This window comes from Cucumis melo, chromosome 9 (genome assembly GCF_025177605.1).
Source record: "Cucumis melo cultivar AY chromosome 9, USDA_Cmelo_AY_1.0, whole genome shotgun sequence".
In the NCBI taxonomy this organism is placed as follows: Eukaryota; Viridiplantae; Streptophyta; class Magnoliopsida; order Cucurbitales; family Cucurbitaceae; genus Cucumis; species Cucumis melo.
Window position 1 is genome coordinate 19,552,723 of NC_066865.1, and position 18,256 is coordinate 19,570,978.

Here is an 18,256-nt window from a genome sequence, read left to right on the forward strand (position 1 = left end):
CAATTGAAAAATAAGAAAGTTGATGGAAAAAATCGTAGAAAAGAAAAAGAGAAAAGAATAAAGAAGAAAGACGAAATCGTAGGGAAGACGAAATAACAGGAGGAGGACGATTCGCGAGAAAGAATAGAAAGATGGAAGGGCAAACCTAAAATATTTAAAAAATAACTAACCTTATGGACTTTGTTACACGAGCCGTAAATAGTTTACATTATTTGCCTAATTTATTGTGTGATATATTTGATTTGGTTTATAATATTTCTATTTGACCTTCATTTCATTGAAAATTTCTTGAAAACTTTAAAATACTTTTAACCATAATTACATATAATTCTGAAATCTTTTTTTTTTTTAATTTTCTCTTTAAATTATTTAGATTTTTTTTCTTTAAAATTATTTCTTTTAAACTCAAAATTTAATATATATTTCATAAGTTTCCTAATTAACTTTTTTTTAATAACGACCCACGTCGATTTTACTAAAAAATCCTATAATAGAATCTAGAAATTTCTGGGAGTCCGTTATTTCTAGATTCTTGAGATGAAGGATCAATATCTTTGGGAGTCCGAGATTTGATCCAAAAAAATAAATAAATTTAATTAATGTTTTAAGAAAAACTTTATTCAAAGACTAACATATGATAGAAATTGAAAAATTGTAATAATTTCTCATTCTCTCAAGGTGAGGAATTTTTGCTCAATATAGTCTAATTAATGGATATCCCATTTTATGGGATCATTGTTTTGGAGTAGCGATCAATGAAATAAGACATAACTTTTTAAAGAAAATAAAAATGAATTTTATTTAAGACATTAAATTTGGCCACCATTTTCTAAACGGGTGTTACGGAGTACTAACACTTTTCTTGTACACAAATGACTCCTGAACTCAATTCTATTTTTTCGTAGATCAGTTTTTATTTTATTTAAAATGATTTACTTTATTTCGGTGTCCAATCATAACGTAAAAAAGATTGGTGGCGACTCCATTTATTTTATTTTTAAAATTATACGAATTTTAAGGACGTCGGCCGCTCCGCATCGTCTCGGGTACGTGGTGACAGCAAAGAACTCAAAAACAGAACAGAATTCTAGGAGCTACAAGGAGATGAAAATATGTTAGGTTCCTTTTGCCCTTGAACTTCTATATATTTTAAGTTAGTTTGGTCATTGAGCTCCAAATTTTGATGATATTCTCAGGAAAAATGTATTTTGTTTCGTTTGTTCTTTCAATTTTTTTATTAGTCTATGATCATTCATCAAATTCTACCTTTCATCTGTTGTCCCCTAAAATTTTATTCAAAGTTTTGTTTGGTTTGAGACTTGAGGCATGCTTAAATGTTGAAGACAAAAAAATTTTAAGAAATTAAAACTTCCCCACAAATGTTGAAGACAAATTTTTTTTGTCTTGGTAAGAAATTAAAACTTCCATTCTATTTTAGGTTCCCCACGCCCACAAATGTTGAAGACAAAAAAAATTTGTTTTGGTAAGACATTAGAACTTCCCTTCTATTTCCCCTCTAGGCTGTCTTTCCATCTGTATCTCATCTCTTTAACTTATTTCAGCTACTGATACTACTGAGTTGAATATCAGTAGCTGAAACGTTACTTCAGGAGTTATGTTCTAGTTTTCTTGCTATCAGAGAATGTATCAGTAGCCGCAACTTGAAGACAAAGACATTCTACAACTTGAAATGTTCAATAATAATATATATCAAACAGTGAAGTGTTGTGCAAAATATATTGATGAGATGTTTATAACAGTCATTATTAGTATTATTTATATATAAATAAATAATTAAAAAAATCAACCCGACCCGAATGTGGGTCGGGTCGGGTTTTACTACTTAATCAACCGTACATTTCCGGGTTGGGTTGATTTTGAAAAAAATCCGACCCGATTTAATTACACCCTTAAATAAATTATAAAAGTAAAAACAAATTTACAGTTAGATTTTTCTATAAAGGTAAATATTTTATTTAAGTAGAACCAATCAGAAATAAAATGAAAATGACAAAAGAACAAACAAGAAAAACACTTTAATCAATAAGAAATAAGATTAAAGAAATAATGAAAACAATTAATGTGAGTTGAGGAATCCACAATGTTGTTCACTGTGAAAAAATGATATATAAAAGATTGAGATTCTTGAGAAAGGTTAAATGGTATATAAAAAATGGAATTCACAGTGTTACGAAGTCGTGTCTTTTGAAAAAGGTCGTCAACCCATGAAAATCAAATAAATTAAATAATTCATTAAATGGGGAATTGTAAAAATTAAAAAATATAATTCTCTTCCAGTCCTCCTTTTCTTTCTTGTATCTTCCCTCCCTCTACTCCCTACAGTCTACCATGAAGCACGAAATCATTTCATTCTAATTTTCTTAGAACATTTAAATCATATGAATATTCCATTGTTATTATTGCATATATGATCAGAATAATATATATATTGACCAAAGAAATCAGTAAACAACAAGAACTTAAAACAGCTCGCGTATAATAACCTTTGCCTATAGTAAAAATAGAAAGTGGAAAACAATGGATCATCTCTCACAATCTCACTCATTCACTTTCACACACAAACAAATACTACATGGGGAAATATCAAGAATTGCAGAGGAGAGATCTGGATGCGTAGAACTCCAATGCAACAATTCCAATGACAGCATACAAAATAGAGTAAATATAAAGTTTCCTCTCAAAAGTAGTCCTCCCCCTCTGCCCATTTTCAATAACTTCCCCATTTATAACATCAACCATGATTATGGCCGGTTCAATCACTTGAGGTAATTCTTGTAATCTGAGGATCCAAATTTGTCGGTGACGCTCAATTTGTTGGCGAGCAATAACATGCAATTTCCTTTCTGCTCGAGAGAGCATCAAAGAGTTATCGATAATAAGAAGAATGTAAAGGAAGGCAGAGAAGCAAGTTAAAGCACAAACCAGCCACCAATCTTTGCAATGAAGAAGAGAGGAATTAGGAGAAGTTTGAGAGAGAAAAGAAGAAGAGACGAAACCAAACAAGGAAGGCAATAGTTATATATGTTTTGAAGTCTGGTTTCGTAATGCTCCACTCTACCTTTTTGGGTGTCGGCTATAGCATTCAATTCCTCTAATAATTTCTGCATTGCTTCAATTAGTTCTGCAGCCATGTATAGAAAGTGTTGGATTTTGAGGAAAACAAATATTTGGTTGGTGCAGTGGAGATGAGAATAGATATAGAGACGCCAAACCCAAAAAGGTATAGGGTAGAGTGTTAAATTCTCTCCTACTCTTTGAACAATTGTAACTCTATATATAGATAAAACAATATATCAGTGTCCAACAAATACATTCAATTTAAATTATCTTCAAGATGGATTAGTCTTCTGCGAAGATGGATTAGTCTTCTATTGAAGTTGTTTCAATGTATTTTAATAAAGAAAAATTTAGACAAAATGTAGGTAATTTTACACAAATCTCTTAAAATCTTATTAATTTTGTTAAATAAATTTTTAGATTTTTATTGACCCTTTTATACCTCACATTAATTATAAATAATATTTACACCATAATTATATTATATCTTCTATCTAAAAACTTAACTATTTAATGTATCAGATAAAAATAACTTAACTTTTATTTACTTATAGTGTCATTTATCAATGTTCTAATTTAATTATGATATATATTTGAGTTAAATATGGTAACAATGTATTAAATATTTCCAAAGCTTTTATCTTAATTTTCACACTTGACCAATTTTTTCCAAAAATGAAATTAACTTATTTCAATGATGTAACAATATATAACATTGTGTAGTCATGATAATGACGTGCTGATTAACTAAGGTGGTGATCAAAATATCCAAATTGTCCCTAATCATTTTACCTTTCCCTTCTCTTCAACGTAAAAAAAGAAAACTCATTTTCACGTTTGAATTTTCTTACTTCATTTCTTTCATGACAGCAAAAAAGAAGAATCAACACAAAACTCATTCGCGTTGAGTTTCTACTCCGGTGCATATCGTGCTACTCCGGTGTCGTTCGTCGCTCCATCAAGTTCTCGTGTTGTCCGGTGAGTTTTTAGATTTTTTATGTTTTTTTTTTGTTATTTTTTTCCATTGAACTATGTTGTGTTATATTTTTTTTTTCTTGTTCTCTTGGTGTAACAGTGGAATGTTAAATGTATAACCATAGTATAATTTTTAATTGTTTCAAATTGATTAAGGATTGTTTCAGAGTTGTATCAAAGCATGTCAGCAAGTTATTTGTTTTTTTTTTTTTTTTTGCTTCTCGCAAACATCTCGCAGACATCTCTAGGTTCTGAAGTTCAAATGCTTAATCTCAGATTAATTATATACTTGTGCCTATGTGGTTTAGGGTGCTTTTAGCTATTGTTTTTTGCATCTCCCAATCTCATAAATATCTTGCAACTTCCAAACTTTAAATGAGGTTGAATTAGTCATATACTTATTTAGGGTGCGACTATGCATGTTTTATTTAGTTTTTAGCTACTGTTTTTTAATCTCGCAAATAAGTCATACATTTTTTTATGTAATATGTCAACTTCTAAGTTCAAATCAATTTTTGCAAAAACTAAAAAGCTTAAGGTGGTTTAAGAATGTCACATGTTCGGATTTTAGTGCGTTATGATGGTGCATGGGATGAGGGGCAAAGAAAATATGAAGAAGACGTGTTAAAAGGCATTGTTGTCAGTAAAGTAATAACACACAAAGATTTACAGGATGAATTATATGACCTTGCAGAAGTTGACCCTACAGAGTTCGACATAAAGATAAAATACATACATGAGATAAAAATGGAAAATGAAGATCCTCCATTTGAGTTAAGCAATGACTGTGATTTGAAGTTTTATATTGTTAGTGCAAATCCATTGGAGGTCCCCCTATACGTATCATTTGAGCCTAGAAGCAATCAAAGCAAAAAAGTGTTAAACAAAGATTACAATTCAATATCTCGGAGCAACCAATTGTTCATAATTACTTAAACCCCCATCCTCCAATTCAATAGATACATTAGATGAGAATGAAGTTCATATTGGTGAAGTTCAGGTTGGCTTGTGTGATAACATGATAGGGACCAATTCGGCTATATGGGAATCATATGATTTAAAAGATGATATATACTTTTATACGGGAGCCAGTTGAGATGAACAATGAATCGTTTGACATCCCACAACAAAAAGATGCTCCTACAAAAGATTGCAAAGGAAAAGCTAAAATTCACTACAGCTCCTCTAGTCGAAAATTGAAGACAAAAAGAAGTGATTGGTCCGAAGAAAGCTCCACAAGTGAGGAGTTAGATGTAGGACATATTTTTTTGCAAGAGAGATTTTTCAATGAGATTAAGTGTCTTGACAATGAAAAAAATTTCAGTTTGTAGTAAAAAATTCTCCAAAAGAGTTTCTTTTTGTTAGATGCATCGACAACAAGTGTGGTTGGAGATTGCGAGCGCTGAGATTGAAGGATTCAAATATACTCAAGATTAAAAAGTATGTCAAAATTCATTTGTGTTCTCTTGAGTTTTTGAATCGTGTGACCATAGGCAAGCAAAATCTTGGGTTGTTGGAGAATTAATAAAGTTTAAATTCAAGGGAGTTGGTCGCTTATACAAACCACGTGATATCATAGAAGACATGAGGCAAGGCTATGACATAAATATGAGTTATGAAAAAGCATGGCGTGCCAGAGAAAAATGCATATGAACGAGTGCGAGGGTCTCCTGAAGAGTCATATAATTTATTGCGTAGATATGGTGAAGCACTCAAACTTACAAATCCAGGTACAATATTTCACATGGAACTCGAAGATGATCGTTTCTTCAAATATCTTTTTATGGCTGTTGGTCCATGTGTCAGAGGATTCTTAAATTGCGTTAGATCGGTTATAGTCATGGATGGAATATTTCTTAAGAACAAATATCGGGGTTAGTTGATAGTTCTTGTTTGTTTAGATGGTAACAATCAGATTTATCCTCTAGCCTTTTGAGTAGTTGATAGAGAAACAAATGGCTTAATACAGTGGTTCTTAGAAAAATTGAAAGGCGCAATAGGGGAGGTGTCTAATCTAGGCTTCGTGACATATCGGAAAACATGCTTCTCCAAGGGTATTACATCATTTTTCCCCTCTGCATTCCATGGCCTTTGTGTCCAACATTTGACTCAAAATTTGCATGATAAATATAAGAATGACATGGTTGCTACCTTGTTTTACAATGCATCGAGAACATATTGTGAATCAACGTTTCTAGAAGCGTGGAGAAATATTCTTGCATTTCCTAATGATTCAGGAAAATATTTAAACGACGTTGAAATAGCACGGTGGTCTCGTGTTCACTGCCCAGGAAGACGATATAACATGATGACAACAAGTATAGCAGAGTCCATGAATTCTATATTGAAAGAACTTAGAGATTTGCCTATTATTGCTTAATTCCTTGAATATGTTCGAGCTTTGCTATAACGTTGGTTTTGGGAGCGTAGAGAAGAAGATATTAAAGTGACGTCTACATTGACTAAATGGGTAGAGTTAGTTATACCAAAGAAACAAGAACGAGCTTTGACAATGAAGGTCAACCCAATTGATTGTTACTAATTTCATGTCAAAGATTTAGATAAGAAGGAGGTCATAGATCTTCACACTTGTGCACTTGCAAGGAGTTTCAAACTGAGCAACTACCATGCTCACATGGCATTATTGAGCACAAGATGACAATATAAATGTTTATAGTTTATATGCTAATTATTACGCTGATTATTACACTATTCAATTTAAGTTGTAAACTTTATTGGAAAAATTCTTATGCTATATTGTTTTTATTTATTTATTTGGCAAAGTTTTTAAAATTTGTTAAAATTTATCAAGCTTAATTAATGGATTATATTATATCATTCTTATTCTCTCTCTCTCTCGTAAATACTTTGAATAAACAGGGCTAAATGGAGGGGCGGGGGTGTTTCGTTGTGATCAAGCAAGAGGATTAAGTTGCTTTCAAAGTAAATTGTAGTGATGAAAACTAGATTGAATTTGAGAAATTCAATATTCAATGTGAAAGGCTTTTTGCCCTCTTTCCAACTCATTTGAATTTTCCCACGTTGTAGACATCCTACAGCCTCTTTGTTTTCTGTTTTGAATTTGTTTGTGATAGTTGGATACCAGATTATGGTGCTTCTATTCCAATGTGTCGCTCTCAAAATTAAATTAAGTTTTTTGGTTCAACTGAGGGAGATGTTTCTAAAGTTTCAGTTTTGTTGCCTAACATATGTCATGTTAGTGTTGAGTTTGTTGGGATGTTCATCTCACTGAGCCTATTATTTTCACTAATATTTTGTATATACCCACTTTTGCCTTTAGTACGTATCATATTCCATTAGTATTTCAACTACAATATCGCCTTTTGCTATTGTTTTTAGAGTGATTTTATGTTCTTTAGGACAAGTCTTATTTCACCATGATTGTCAAGGCTAACTTATCACATGAATCGTATATATTTTGGATCTTACCCATTCTACACAGCTTCGTAGTCATTCAACTTCTAATGTTGTCTACTCTCACGTTACTATTGATACTCGATATTGTCGTCTAGGTCACCATTCTTTTAAACATCTTATTGACATTAAAGATGTTATTCACATTAATGTTAAACATTTTGATTGATCATCGATCCTTGTGTTCTTTGCCTTTTAACTAAACAAAAATGTTGTCTTTTTGTTTCTAATAACCATGTTGCTTCTCACATATTTGAAGGAAATGCTCGAGGACTTTTCATATCCATCATTACTGCCTTTTAACTATCGTGGATGTTTTTCTCGCTTTACCTCGACATTTATGATGAAATAAAGAGTGAGACCATTGTTCCTCATTTTCTTGTCACGGTTGAGATTTAGTTTGGAACATCCATTATATTAGACAATTTAGGTTTCACAATGCCCCAAACCTTGCTTCTATAGATTTCTTCGGTGCTAAGGGAGTTCTTCATTAGTTCTTTTGTGTTGGTAGGTTTAAACAAAATTATGATATTGAGAGAAAGCTCTAACATTTATTAAATGTTGGTTGACCCTCACCATTTTAGTCTTGAACATCCTATTGTTTTGGCCTCAATGTGTTCTCGAGACCAATGTTGCCAAACTATGAGTTGAATTTGATTAAAAAGTAATTTCAAGTTCTTTGGTTGGGAATTGTCATTATGCAAATGAGGTTTAGGCTTTTGTCTCAATGTCTTTCGAGATATTTATTTTCATGATTTTATCTTTGGACCAATTGTAGGTGTAATTCTATTGTGCACAAGGTAGCTAGCTACCCATGCTCGAAGACTTCATAATATAGCTATTTGATTTGAAAACCACCCTTTGTGTGTGAACTTTACTTTTTTTTTTCTTCATTATTCTATTTGTCCTTGAGTTTTTCTCTTTGTTAATTGTTTTTGCCCGTTGTACTAAAAAAAATATGATAAGATGTTGGATCTCTCTAAAAAAAAATAATAATAGTAAAAGAAAAAAAAAAAGACATAAAACAAAAGTTTGATAAGGAAAATTAAGGAAATGAAGCAAAAATTTCAATTTCAACTATGACAAAACGCGGTTTATATTTTTCGCTCCAAAAACATTAATCGCAAGAAAAAGAAAATTATTCAATCAAAAAATCGGAACAGCCAAAAGTCATTGCTTCCTTCGACCGTTTTTGCTGTTTAATCTCTCTCGTTCTGCTTCCTTCCATTTTCCACCCTCTCTGATTTGATCTTCTAACCTAAACGCCATTAATCCAACCCTTCTTCGATCTCAGATCTCAATCCATCCTTTTCCCACAAACCCCCCACATTCCATTCCATTCTCCTTTTCCCTCAAAAATCCCTGAGATCTTCGCCGTATTTCCATCTTTTAATGGCTACCATGGAGAGCTTGATCGGTTTAGTCAACCGAATCCAGCGAGCCTGCACTGTCTTGGGAGATCATGGCGGCGAGGGAATGTCCCTTTGGGAAGCTCTTCCTTCTGTCGCCGTCGTTGGAGGACAGGTTTGTCATGTCCTTAACTCTTCCTTCTTTTCTATTTTTAATCTCGTAACCATTTCTTTTCGTATCTGATCCATTTCTGTTTCTGTGCAAATTAGAGTTCCGGTAAATCTTCAGTGCTGGAAAGCGTGGTCGGTAGAGATTTTCTTCCTCGTGGATCCGGTAAATCTCCTACATTTGTTCTTCTTTTTGCGTATAAATGATTTGCTATACCTTTTCATATTTTCCCCTCTTTTTGCTAATCTGCGTGACATTAGAGGGATAAGTAGATGTGCGATAATGCTGGATTTTTCGTTTTACTCACTGGTTTACTCTGTACTCGAGGATCTTCATTTTGGCTTAGATAAGAGGAAGCTAAGTTTTGTATTCTTACATTTCCTAATCGATTTAGTTGAGCTTGTAAGTTCCAATCATTTAAGTAATTATGCGATCATTTTTTTTTTGGGCTTCGTTGTATATACCGGAATTTTTTCCCCTATTGTACCTCATTGGATTATTTCATTCATCAATGAAATGTTTCTTATTCAAAAAAAGAAAAGAAAAGAAAGATTACTCTTAGAATACTGAAAAGTATGTTGGCTTTCTTCTTGGTTTATCATTTATAAACCGAACTTGTTTTGTAGTATGAATTCCAGTTTCAGAATCATGCTTGGTTAAGGTGATTGACCAAAATGGTTTCTTTCATCTCTAATTTATCTTTCTTACTGGTAGGTATTGTAACGCGAAGACCGTTGGTGTTGCAACTTCATAAGACAGATGAAGGACGAGCTGAATATGCAGAATTTCTCCATGCTCCTAAGAAGAAGTTTGCTGATTTTGGTATATTGTATTTCATCTTCTTCCTCTGACAGGGGCAGTTTTATTTATTGGTTAATGTATAAGAAAGCTTTAACCTTCCACAATTTTCACTCACTATCCCTTCTTCAGTACACGAGCATTCCTTATAAGGCTATAATTTGGGAGACAAGGTTTGGTTAATGTATTCGGTTTTATTTGTTGATTATGTAATTTTTAAATGTATTCATGTCTATTCTGGACCTAAATTTTCATTTGAGGTTGTAAAAGGTTCTCATGAAACAAAATCTATGTCTGGGCATATTTTCGGTTAAATTTCAATTTTTATGTCTAAATTGAATGTACTTGTTCTTATATCAAAATCTCTGATGTTTCTTGCTTACTACGAGCTTGGAAAATTCATAGGTTTCTTAATCCTATACAGTATCATCTTTGAGTATATTTTGTAGAAACTAGTTGCATAACCATGGAGAAAGAGGAAGTCTGACTAAGTTCTGATCCTGCATTAAAATTCCCTGGCTTGTTTGAATATTTTTTTATGGCCTGTTTGGCTAAAGTTTTATCATATAATTGTAGCAATACTTTGACCCATTTTCTTGCTAATTAGTACTGTAGGACTTGCTTTCTTTCCTTCCTCCATAAGATTTAAATATTTATTCATGTTACAATCACGAATGTCTTACCAAATAAAACTGTCCACTTTTCTTGTGTGCAGCTTCTGTTCGTAAAGAAATATCAGATGAGACTGATCGGATTACTGGGAAGTCGAAGCAAATCTCAAATATACCAATTCATTTGAGCATATATTCTCCAAATGGTAAATAAGATGCAACGTAATAATTGAACCATGGAATCACCGGTTGATTATTATCATTTGCCAGCATTTACACTTTAAGTATCCTGATACACTGGAAGTACATCGTGAGTGTTATACAGTATGACTCATACTGTTGTTCAGGGTTCAGGGGAAGAGATGAATTAAATGTTGGGTTCTATAATATTAAAAATCGGTCAAACTTCAAACTCACTTTGTAGAATTGAAGCATAAGTTCTAATTCATACAAACTGAACACTGAGATTTGTTGTATATGCTTTGATCTTTTAACAATTTTGAACCATGACACCTAAATTAACACATAAGAGAGGGTCGATAACTTTTTAAACCTCAAGAGTTGCTTGTTTAGTTGATTGACTCTGTTCAACTGTGCAATGAAGCATGACTTGTTCTTATTTTCTTCAATTCCCTCCAGGCTTCAATCATATGACAGTAGAGATTGACAGAATTATGTGCTGACTATTGTAGTTAGTCTTTGGGAAATTTGAAAATAAGCCAATTCTTTTAATGATACTTCTAGAATTTTTGAAGAGTTTTTGGACTTCGTTAAGTTTAGAACTTTAAATGGGTGCATCCTTTCCAACGACTTCTGTAATTACTCTCCCAGTCTTCTATTTTATTCATGCAAAAATCATTTAAAATTCATCTATTCAGACCTGAAGGACTTCTAACCTTGTTTCGTCAAAATTTTGATTTCTCATGATGTTTGTTGTCTTCATTTAAATGTTGTGGATGATGTTGCTTCTTACCTGATCCTTTCTTGCAGTTGTAAACTTAACACTCATAGATCTTCCTGGGTTGACAAAGGTTGCTGTAGGTAATTTGTTTGAAATTTGAAGTTTTTTATATTGGACATTTTAAAAACAAAATAAAAGGAAAACTTTTAAATTTATTGTTAGATACATTTTTTAGAAAACTAATATGGTTTGGTTTCCTGCCTTTTGCAGAAGGACAACCCGAGTCCATTGTTGAAGATATTGAAAACATGGTCCGCTCTTATGTTGAGAAAGTAAGGATCTCTGAATCAGCCTTGACGAAAACTTTAAATCAATTTCTCCAATTACGTCTTATTTATTTATTTTGGCTTTGAAATTGGAATACGTTACTACACTAATAGCATGAATCTAAAATGCCGGTAGACAATTGTATATGATGTTACGGCTGCTTGAGCTATTCTTTATTCTTTATAGTTTATTTCTATTCTTTAGCATTTTGAATAGTTTCTGCACTTCTGTTCCCTGGCATTTTGAGGATAAAAGGAATAAAGGGAAATCATGGGTTTTTCTTTTTTTGTATGCCAAATGGAGGCATTCTGGTTTTTTTCCCTTTTTATGTTCTTGCTATTTGGTGATCAATCTTGGTTCATTGCATGCATTTGTCATAGATTAATGAGAGCATTTGTATTTTGTCTTCTTTGGAATCTTAAATTATGGAGTGTACTTACATTTTTTTGTCTTCTTCCTAAACTGTTGCATTAACTATTGTCTTGGATTTTGTAGCCTAACTGCATTATACTTGCAATATCTCCTGCCAATCAAGATATTGCAACCTCAGACGCTATAAAGCTTGCAAGGGAAGTTGATCCTTCAGGTATGTGTAAAGAGGGTATGGAGTTTTAGGTGGTGTGGAACTTGGATAAACTGACTAAGATTTTTGTCTCGTCTTATTGCATTTTTCAGGTGAAAGAACATTTGGAGTGCTTACAAAACTCGACTTGATGGACAAAGGAACTAATGCTCTGGATGTATGATTCACTTTGTAGTATTAACTATGTTATCAGATCTTATTAAATGAAACATATATATGTGTGTGTGTGTGTCTTTGTGTGTGTGTGTATGATACTAAAATCTGCTTTTGACATTTTGTATGACGCCAACCTTCTTGAATTGCTTTTAACAGCTTTAATATTTGACGAGTTTGTATTTAACGAACTTGATTGATATAAAATTTTCACCCTCCTAATTGTCTGTGGATTTGTTACGATTCTTTACCCAGGTTGTTACAAAGTACATAAACTGAAAAGTTTCTTTAAATGAATGTTAAAGGTTCTTGAAGGAAGATCATACAGGTTGCAGCATCCATGGGTAGGGATTGTAAATCGTTCACAGGCTGATATTAATAAGAATGTAGACATGATTATTGCACGCAAAAAGGAGCGTGAATATTTTGAAACAAGCCCTGAGTACGGACATCTAGCCCATAAGATGGGCTCAGAGTATCTTGCAAAACTTTTGTCCCAGGTCCTTATCCCAATTAAATTTTTTTTGTTATTTTAATTTTGTACATCCATCTTCATCTTGTTAGCCCTCTTTATATTTAGTTGTTACAACTAGGACTATTCCAGCAGTTTAGTGGAGCTGATTTGTATTTTCTTATGTTCTGTTCTTTGTTTTCAGCACTTGGAGAGGGTTATCAGGCAACGGATTCCAAGTATCATTGCCTTAATAAATAAAACGATTGACGAACTGAATGCAGAGTTGGACAGAATTGGCAGACCTATAGCAGTAGACTCGGGGGTAATGGATACCAAATTCCAAGTTACCAAATAAAATCATCACTTCCCTGCATCCGTCACAACTCTGCATTCATATTTTTTATGCAGGCACAACTTTACACTATTTTAGAAATGTGTCGTGCCTTTGACCGTGTATTCAAGGAACATCTGGATGGAGGGTAATGTTCTGACTTTTGTTTAGCATTTCTAATCTGGATTGGAGCATCTTATGCAGAAACCTCTAATACTATCATGTCAAGAGTTTTAGTATTTTATGTTTTAGTTTGAACCAACAATTTTTAATTATTAATTTTTGTTTAACAGAACCAATTTTTTCATTTATAAAAATGAAAGTATAACATTAACAAGTGCATGTAATAAACAACTCCTTGATGTGGTGAGTCATAGTACACTGAACCGAAGTCATAATTCAGTGAAACATTTCTCGACAATAGTTAAAGCACCATGCTGGTGAAGTTTCTTCTCCATGAATTTATGGCTGGAGGAAGTAGAATTCTACAAAATTCCTCTTCAAGAATGGGAAGTCAGATTTGTCACAAGAAAACAAATGAAAATTACTGGAATTGTAGCCCTACTTTATGATCAACAAGAGAAGTTTTTGAAGTTATCGAATAATAGTTCATGCTGAATTGCATCGTGATTTCTTTCACCAGAAGACAAGTTAACTTCCTTTTTCCAATTGATGATGATATTCACATGGTCTGCAATGATGAATGTATGCTACAGGCGGCCTGGAGGAGATAGAATATATGGAGTGTTTGACCATCAACTACCTGCTGCCCTTAAGAAATTACCTTTTGATCGTCATCTTTCTTTAAAAAATGTCCAGAAAGTTGTGAGTGAAGCTGATGGTTACCAACCTCATTTGATTGCTCCAGAACAAGGATACAGGAGGCTTATTGATGGTTCAATCAGCTATTTCAAGGGGCCTGCTGAAGCTTCTGTTGATGCTGTAATTTTCTTATTCAATTCCTATCCAATAATATTGTCTAAAATGTAGAATCTAAATTATGGTATTTATGCATGCTTATATTATAAAACTGAACCAAAATTTCTAGTATATGTGCCACCTCTTTTTGATGGTGAAGTGATCTGGTAGCACAGTTTGATAAATAACAACCTAAATTTCTATTTGTTAGCCTGCTCCTATTTTATAAAATTTTAGAAGTTGAAGTTTAGATTCAGTTTGGGCTTTGACTCTGAGATCACATTGGATTATTTGTTTATTTAATGCATTCTTACAAGGATCTAAGATGTCTTGTGTTGATTTGCCTATCTAATTAACTATTGTTTGGTCAGTCCCGATGTAACTTTGATATCAATTATAATTTTCTGAGGAGCTTAGCAAGTCAACTTAATCTCAATATATAATCACATTGGGATTTGTTTTATCTTCTTTCTTTCAGTGTATGAAACTCAGCTTCAAGCTTTTTGTAATTTATTTAAAAGAATGGGATACATATTATGATCATTTTGATCTCACTCAGGCAAGGATATTTACATAAATTGGGCGCAATTCAGTGATGTTTGAAGCTTTAAGTGGATTTTTGCATTGCCATCAATAACTCTATTTTGGGTCTAAAATTCATTAGACGTGTCCATTTGAGATTGTATTCTTATGTGTCATTTTAACTTGACGGCTCAATATCTAGAGCTCAATCCAATACAACGAAGTATGTCTGATGACTAAAAGAGAAATAAATAAAAGTTGTATGTTGCAGAGATATCTTTTGGGACTATCTTGCAATCCAACGGTGGTTGATGTTGGAAATATCTATGCATTCTTGAAATAAACTATGAAGATCCGTTCTATGTTATATGAATTTATAGTATTTGCTCCATCTGTAAATATAATGGTTTGGCAGTTGTCCATGGTAGTTTCAAAATCAGAACATCTAACTGTTGTACTTTTGTGCAGGTGCATTTTGTGTTGAAAGAACTTGTTCGTAAATCTATAGCCGAAACAGAGGTAAACTTTATTTTCTGAATCAAACATGTCTTCTAGAATAGTGTTTAGGGAATTCTTCTTGAGAGAGCTAGTCTTAGCGAATAATTGAATTTCTATTTGCAGCTAATTTGGCTTGATATATGAAAAGTAATAAAATTTTCCTCACTATATTGGAGTAGCGTATTACTTGAGTTGCTCCTAGAGGATAAAGATGATTTCGTTTACATGAGTGGCAAATTATAATTTTGCCTTTGAGGAGGTGCTCCTGAATCCTCCCTTTCTCTGAGTTTTATCAGAAAGGACATTTAAGATTGAGAGGAACAGTAGAATTTTTTGTTGGGTGCAGAGGTCGGGGGAGGATATTTGCAATTTGATTGTCTTGTTTTTTTAATGGGCGTTTAAATAGTATTATGTAATTATTAGCATAGCATTACTCTTTTGGATTGAGAACCTCTTTTGTAGTTGTGTCCATCCTGTTGTGTTTTGGGCTTCTTTTTGTATCCCTGTGCATTTCCTTTCATCCTACTGAATGAAACCTTGGTTTCTTATTTTATAATGTGTATACATACACATAGTTTTGCCACTCATCCACATGCAAAATGAACACTGGAAATTCGGGCAGACTATGAAAGTTTCTTATTGATGGATGAAATTTATGAAGAAAATACCCAAACAAGAAAGAACTCTAACCGGCATAAATACTGGATGAGGAGTAATTGCAAAAATATTTAGTCACAAATACTTCAAGAGGATGATACAAAACTATAAAATTCCAAAGGAAAAGGTTGCTTAAATTTATTTTTCCCATCAAGTGTCTTCTAAGTGAGGACATGGAAACCATTATTCACATCCTAGGGTAGGAACTGTAGCTAGTTAGACTTTGAAGAAATTCTTTGAACATCTGGAGGCTGCAAACTGATAGTTGGAGATAGTTTGAACTTCCTCCATAAAACCAAAAATAAAGACAACAAAAGAAATCTGAGTTTTCAACACTTTTGTTGTGGAGGGGTTATTAGAGTAATGCCTTTTCTTTCGATAACGTTTTATTTTTTAAAAGGACAACCTGCCTTGACCCTGCAACATTTGGGTGTCAAGGAAACCTTGTAGCCGTAAGAAATTAATTTTTAAGTAGGTGGTCACCATGAATTGAACCCATGACTAGACCATGTTTTATTTTTTACCACTAAGACAACCCATGATGATTATAACATTTTGTGATAATTAGAAATTGCCAAGTCATTATTAATCGGTCATTATTTATTTGGGCATATACCTAAACTATATCAAATAAATTTATCAGTCCCCAAATCAAGCATACCTCAATTGATGTATCATATATGTTGGTGTATGTATACCTCAATTGATGTATCATATATGTTGGTGTATGTATACCTCAATTGATGTATCATATATGTTGGTGTATGTTAGAGATCAAAAAGTTTGTGGTTTATTCATAGACAAGTAAAGATGAAATATCTGATAGTCGGCAAGAGCTCTTACTGACTAGGTTTAGCCAAATAGTTTTTCCCATGTGACTGTTTTTGAAACTTCATATTTCTTAATACAGTACTACTACTGATTGAAGTGGAAAATGTTCTAATTTACAAGTTTTTTTTGAATTAACATAAATTTCAGGAACTAAAAAGATTCCCAACGCTTCAATCTGACATTGCAGCTGCTGCAACAGAGGCATTGGAGAGATTTCGTGATGAAAGTCGAAAAACAGTTCTACGGTTGGTTGATATGGAGTCTAGCTATCTCACCGTAGATTTTTTCCGAAAGCTGCATGCAGAACCAGACAAAACTCCGAATCCTAACCAAACAGGGCCAAATGCAGACCGCTATACAGATAACCATTTCAGAAGGATTGGTAATGGTTTCTTCATGCTTATACCTGTATATGCATACATTTCTTGAAATCCCATATGTTTGTGCTATACTCGCACCAATGCACGCATGTACATACTTGTATATACATATTTCTTTATTAGTTTAATCTGAGATTCATTTCATCTGACACTAGAGCTCATGATTGATAAAGAAAGCTAAAGCAGCACCAAACCACGTGATCACTGAGTTTGCTGATTGTTTTAGGTTCAAATGTGAGTTCTTATATTGGGATGGTTTGTGACACACTGAAAAATTCGATTCCGAAGGCTGTTGTCTACTGTCAAGTTCGAGAGGCCAAGAGATCATTACTAAACCAGTTTTATGTTCAAGTTGGAAAAAGGGAGGTATGTTTTCTAATGAACCCAACAATAACTCAATAAGTTTGAAGCTAATTTTATGCACTTAATTTCCCTTTCCTAATTTACCCTGAAAAGAAGACAATCGTCCTTTCTTATTCCTTAGTTCAAAATTGTAAATACATTCAAGGCATGACATGAAACCTGTTAAAAATGAATTAAAATAAACATGGTTCATTGAAAAGTTAACCATATCTTGCCATTGCATCATCATTGCAGAAGGAACGACTTGGTGCTATGTTGGATGAGGATCCCGCACTGATGGAGAGAAGAACAACCATAGCTAAAAGACTCGAGCTTTACAAGTCAGCTCGAGATGAAATCGACTCAGTTGCCTGGAAATGAGGGTCACATTTTGCCAAGATTCAAGCCAAGCTCGCATTTTGTTTATCACACGTTAACTCTGCCAAGATGGTCCTCAATCTCATTATGGACAAAACTAATTCCCTATTCTTTTTTGCAATACCTTTGAGCTTGGTAATTAGATAAAGAACACCAAGTGGTGAAAGCATGAGTCAGTTACTAGCCTACTATCGACAATTCACCATTGTCGCTATTTTTCTCCCATTCATTTCTTTGAAAAGTTTCTCCATATATTTTTTATGTCATTGTGTACAATAACTATATTAGTAGGTCCTAAATTTTATTTGATAAATTCTTATAGATCTGAGAAGAACACATCATTGTCACTGATTGTTCTCTTAGTTTCACGTGAAATAGCAAATAGAGTTAGCTTAGGTAGATGGTGTTGTTATGGACATCGATTTCCTCAAAGTTCTGAGTGAGTTATATGGATTGCTCCTCTCTCAGTTTATATATCATTTTCTAACTTTTATTCATGAGACGTCTCCTGATTTCCTTTGAACTTGGACCCGCTTTAGGCCTTGTTTTGGGGAACTTCAACCGTT

General features: G+C 33.2%; 1 protein-coding gene across 1 annotated transcript; it reads left to right on the top strand.

Annotated features, from left to right (window-relative positions):
- The first annotated feature begins 8,572 nt into the window (after positions 1–8,572).
- On the top strand, positions 8,573–18,187 carry LOC103504460 (phragmoplastin DRP1C). Its single transcript, XM_008468810.3, has 16 exons — positions 8,573–9,012; positions 9,108–9,171; positions 9,721–9,828; positions 10,520–10,621; positions 11,406–11,456; positions 11,587–11,648; positions 12,139–12,229; positions 12,319–12,383; positions 12,685–12,879; positions 13,036–13,155; positions 13,242–13,312; positions 13,881–14,106; positions 15,073–15,123; positions 16,738–16,972; positions 17,197–17,336; positions 17,568–18,187. Exons 1-16 carry the CDS (start codon positions 8,881–8,883, stop codon positions 17,691–17,693), a joined length of 1,839 nt encoding a protein of 612 aa, XP_008467032.1. The 5' UTR covers positions 8,573–8,880; the 3' UTR covers positions 17,694–18,187.
- The last annotated feature ends 69 nt before the right edge of the window (positions 18,188–18,256 follow it).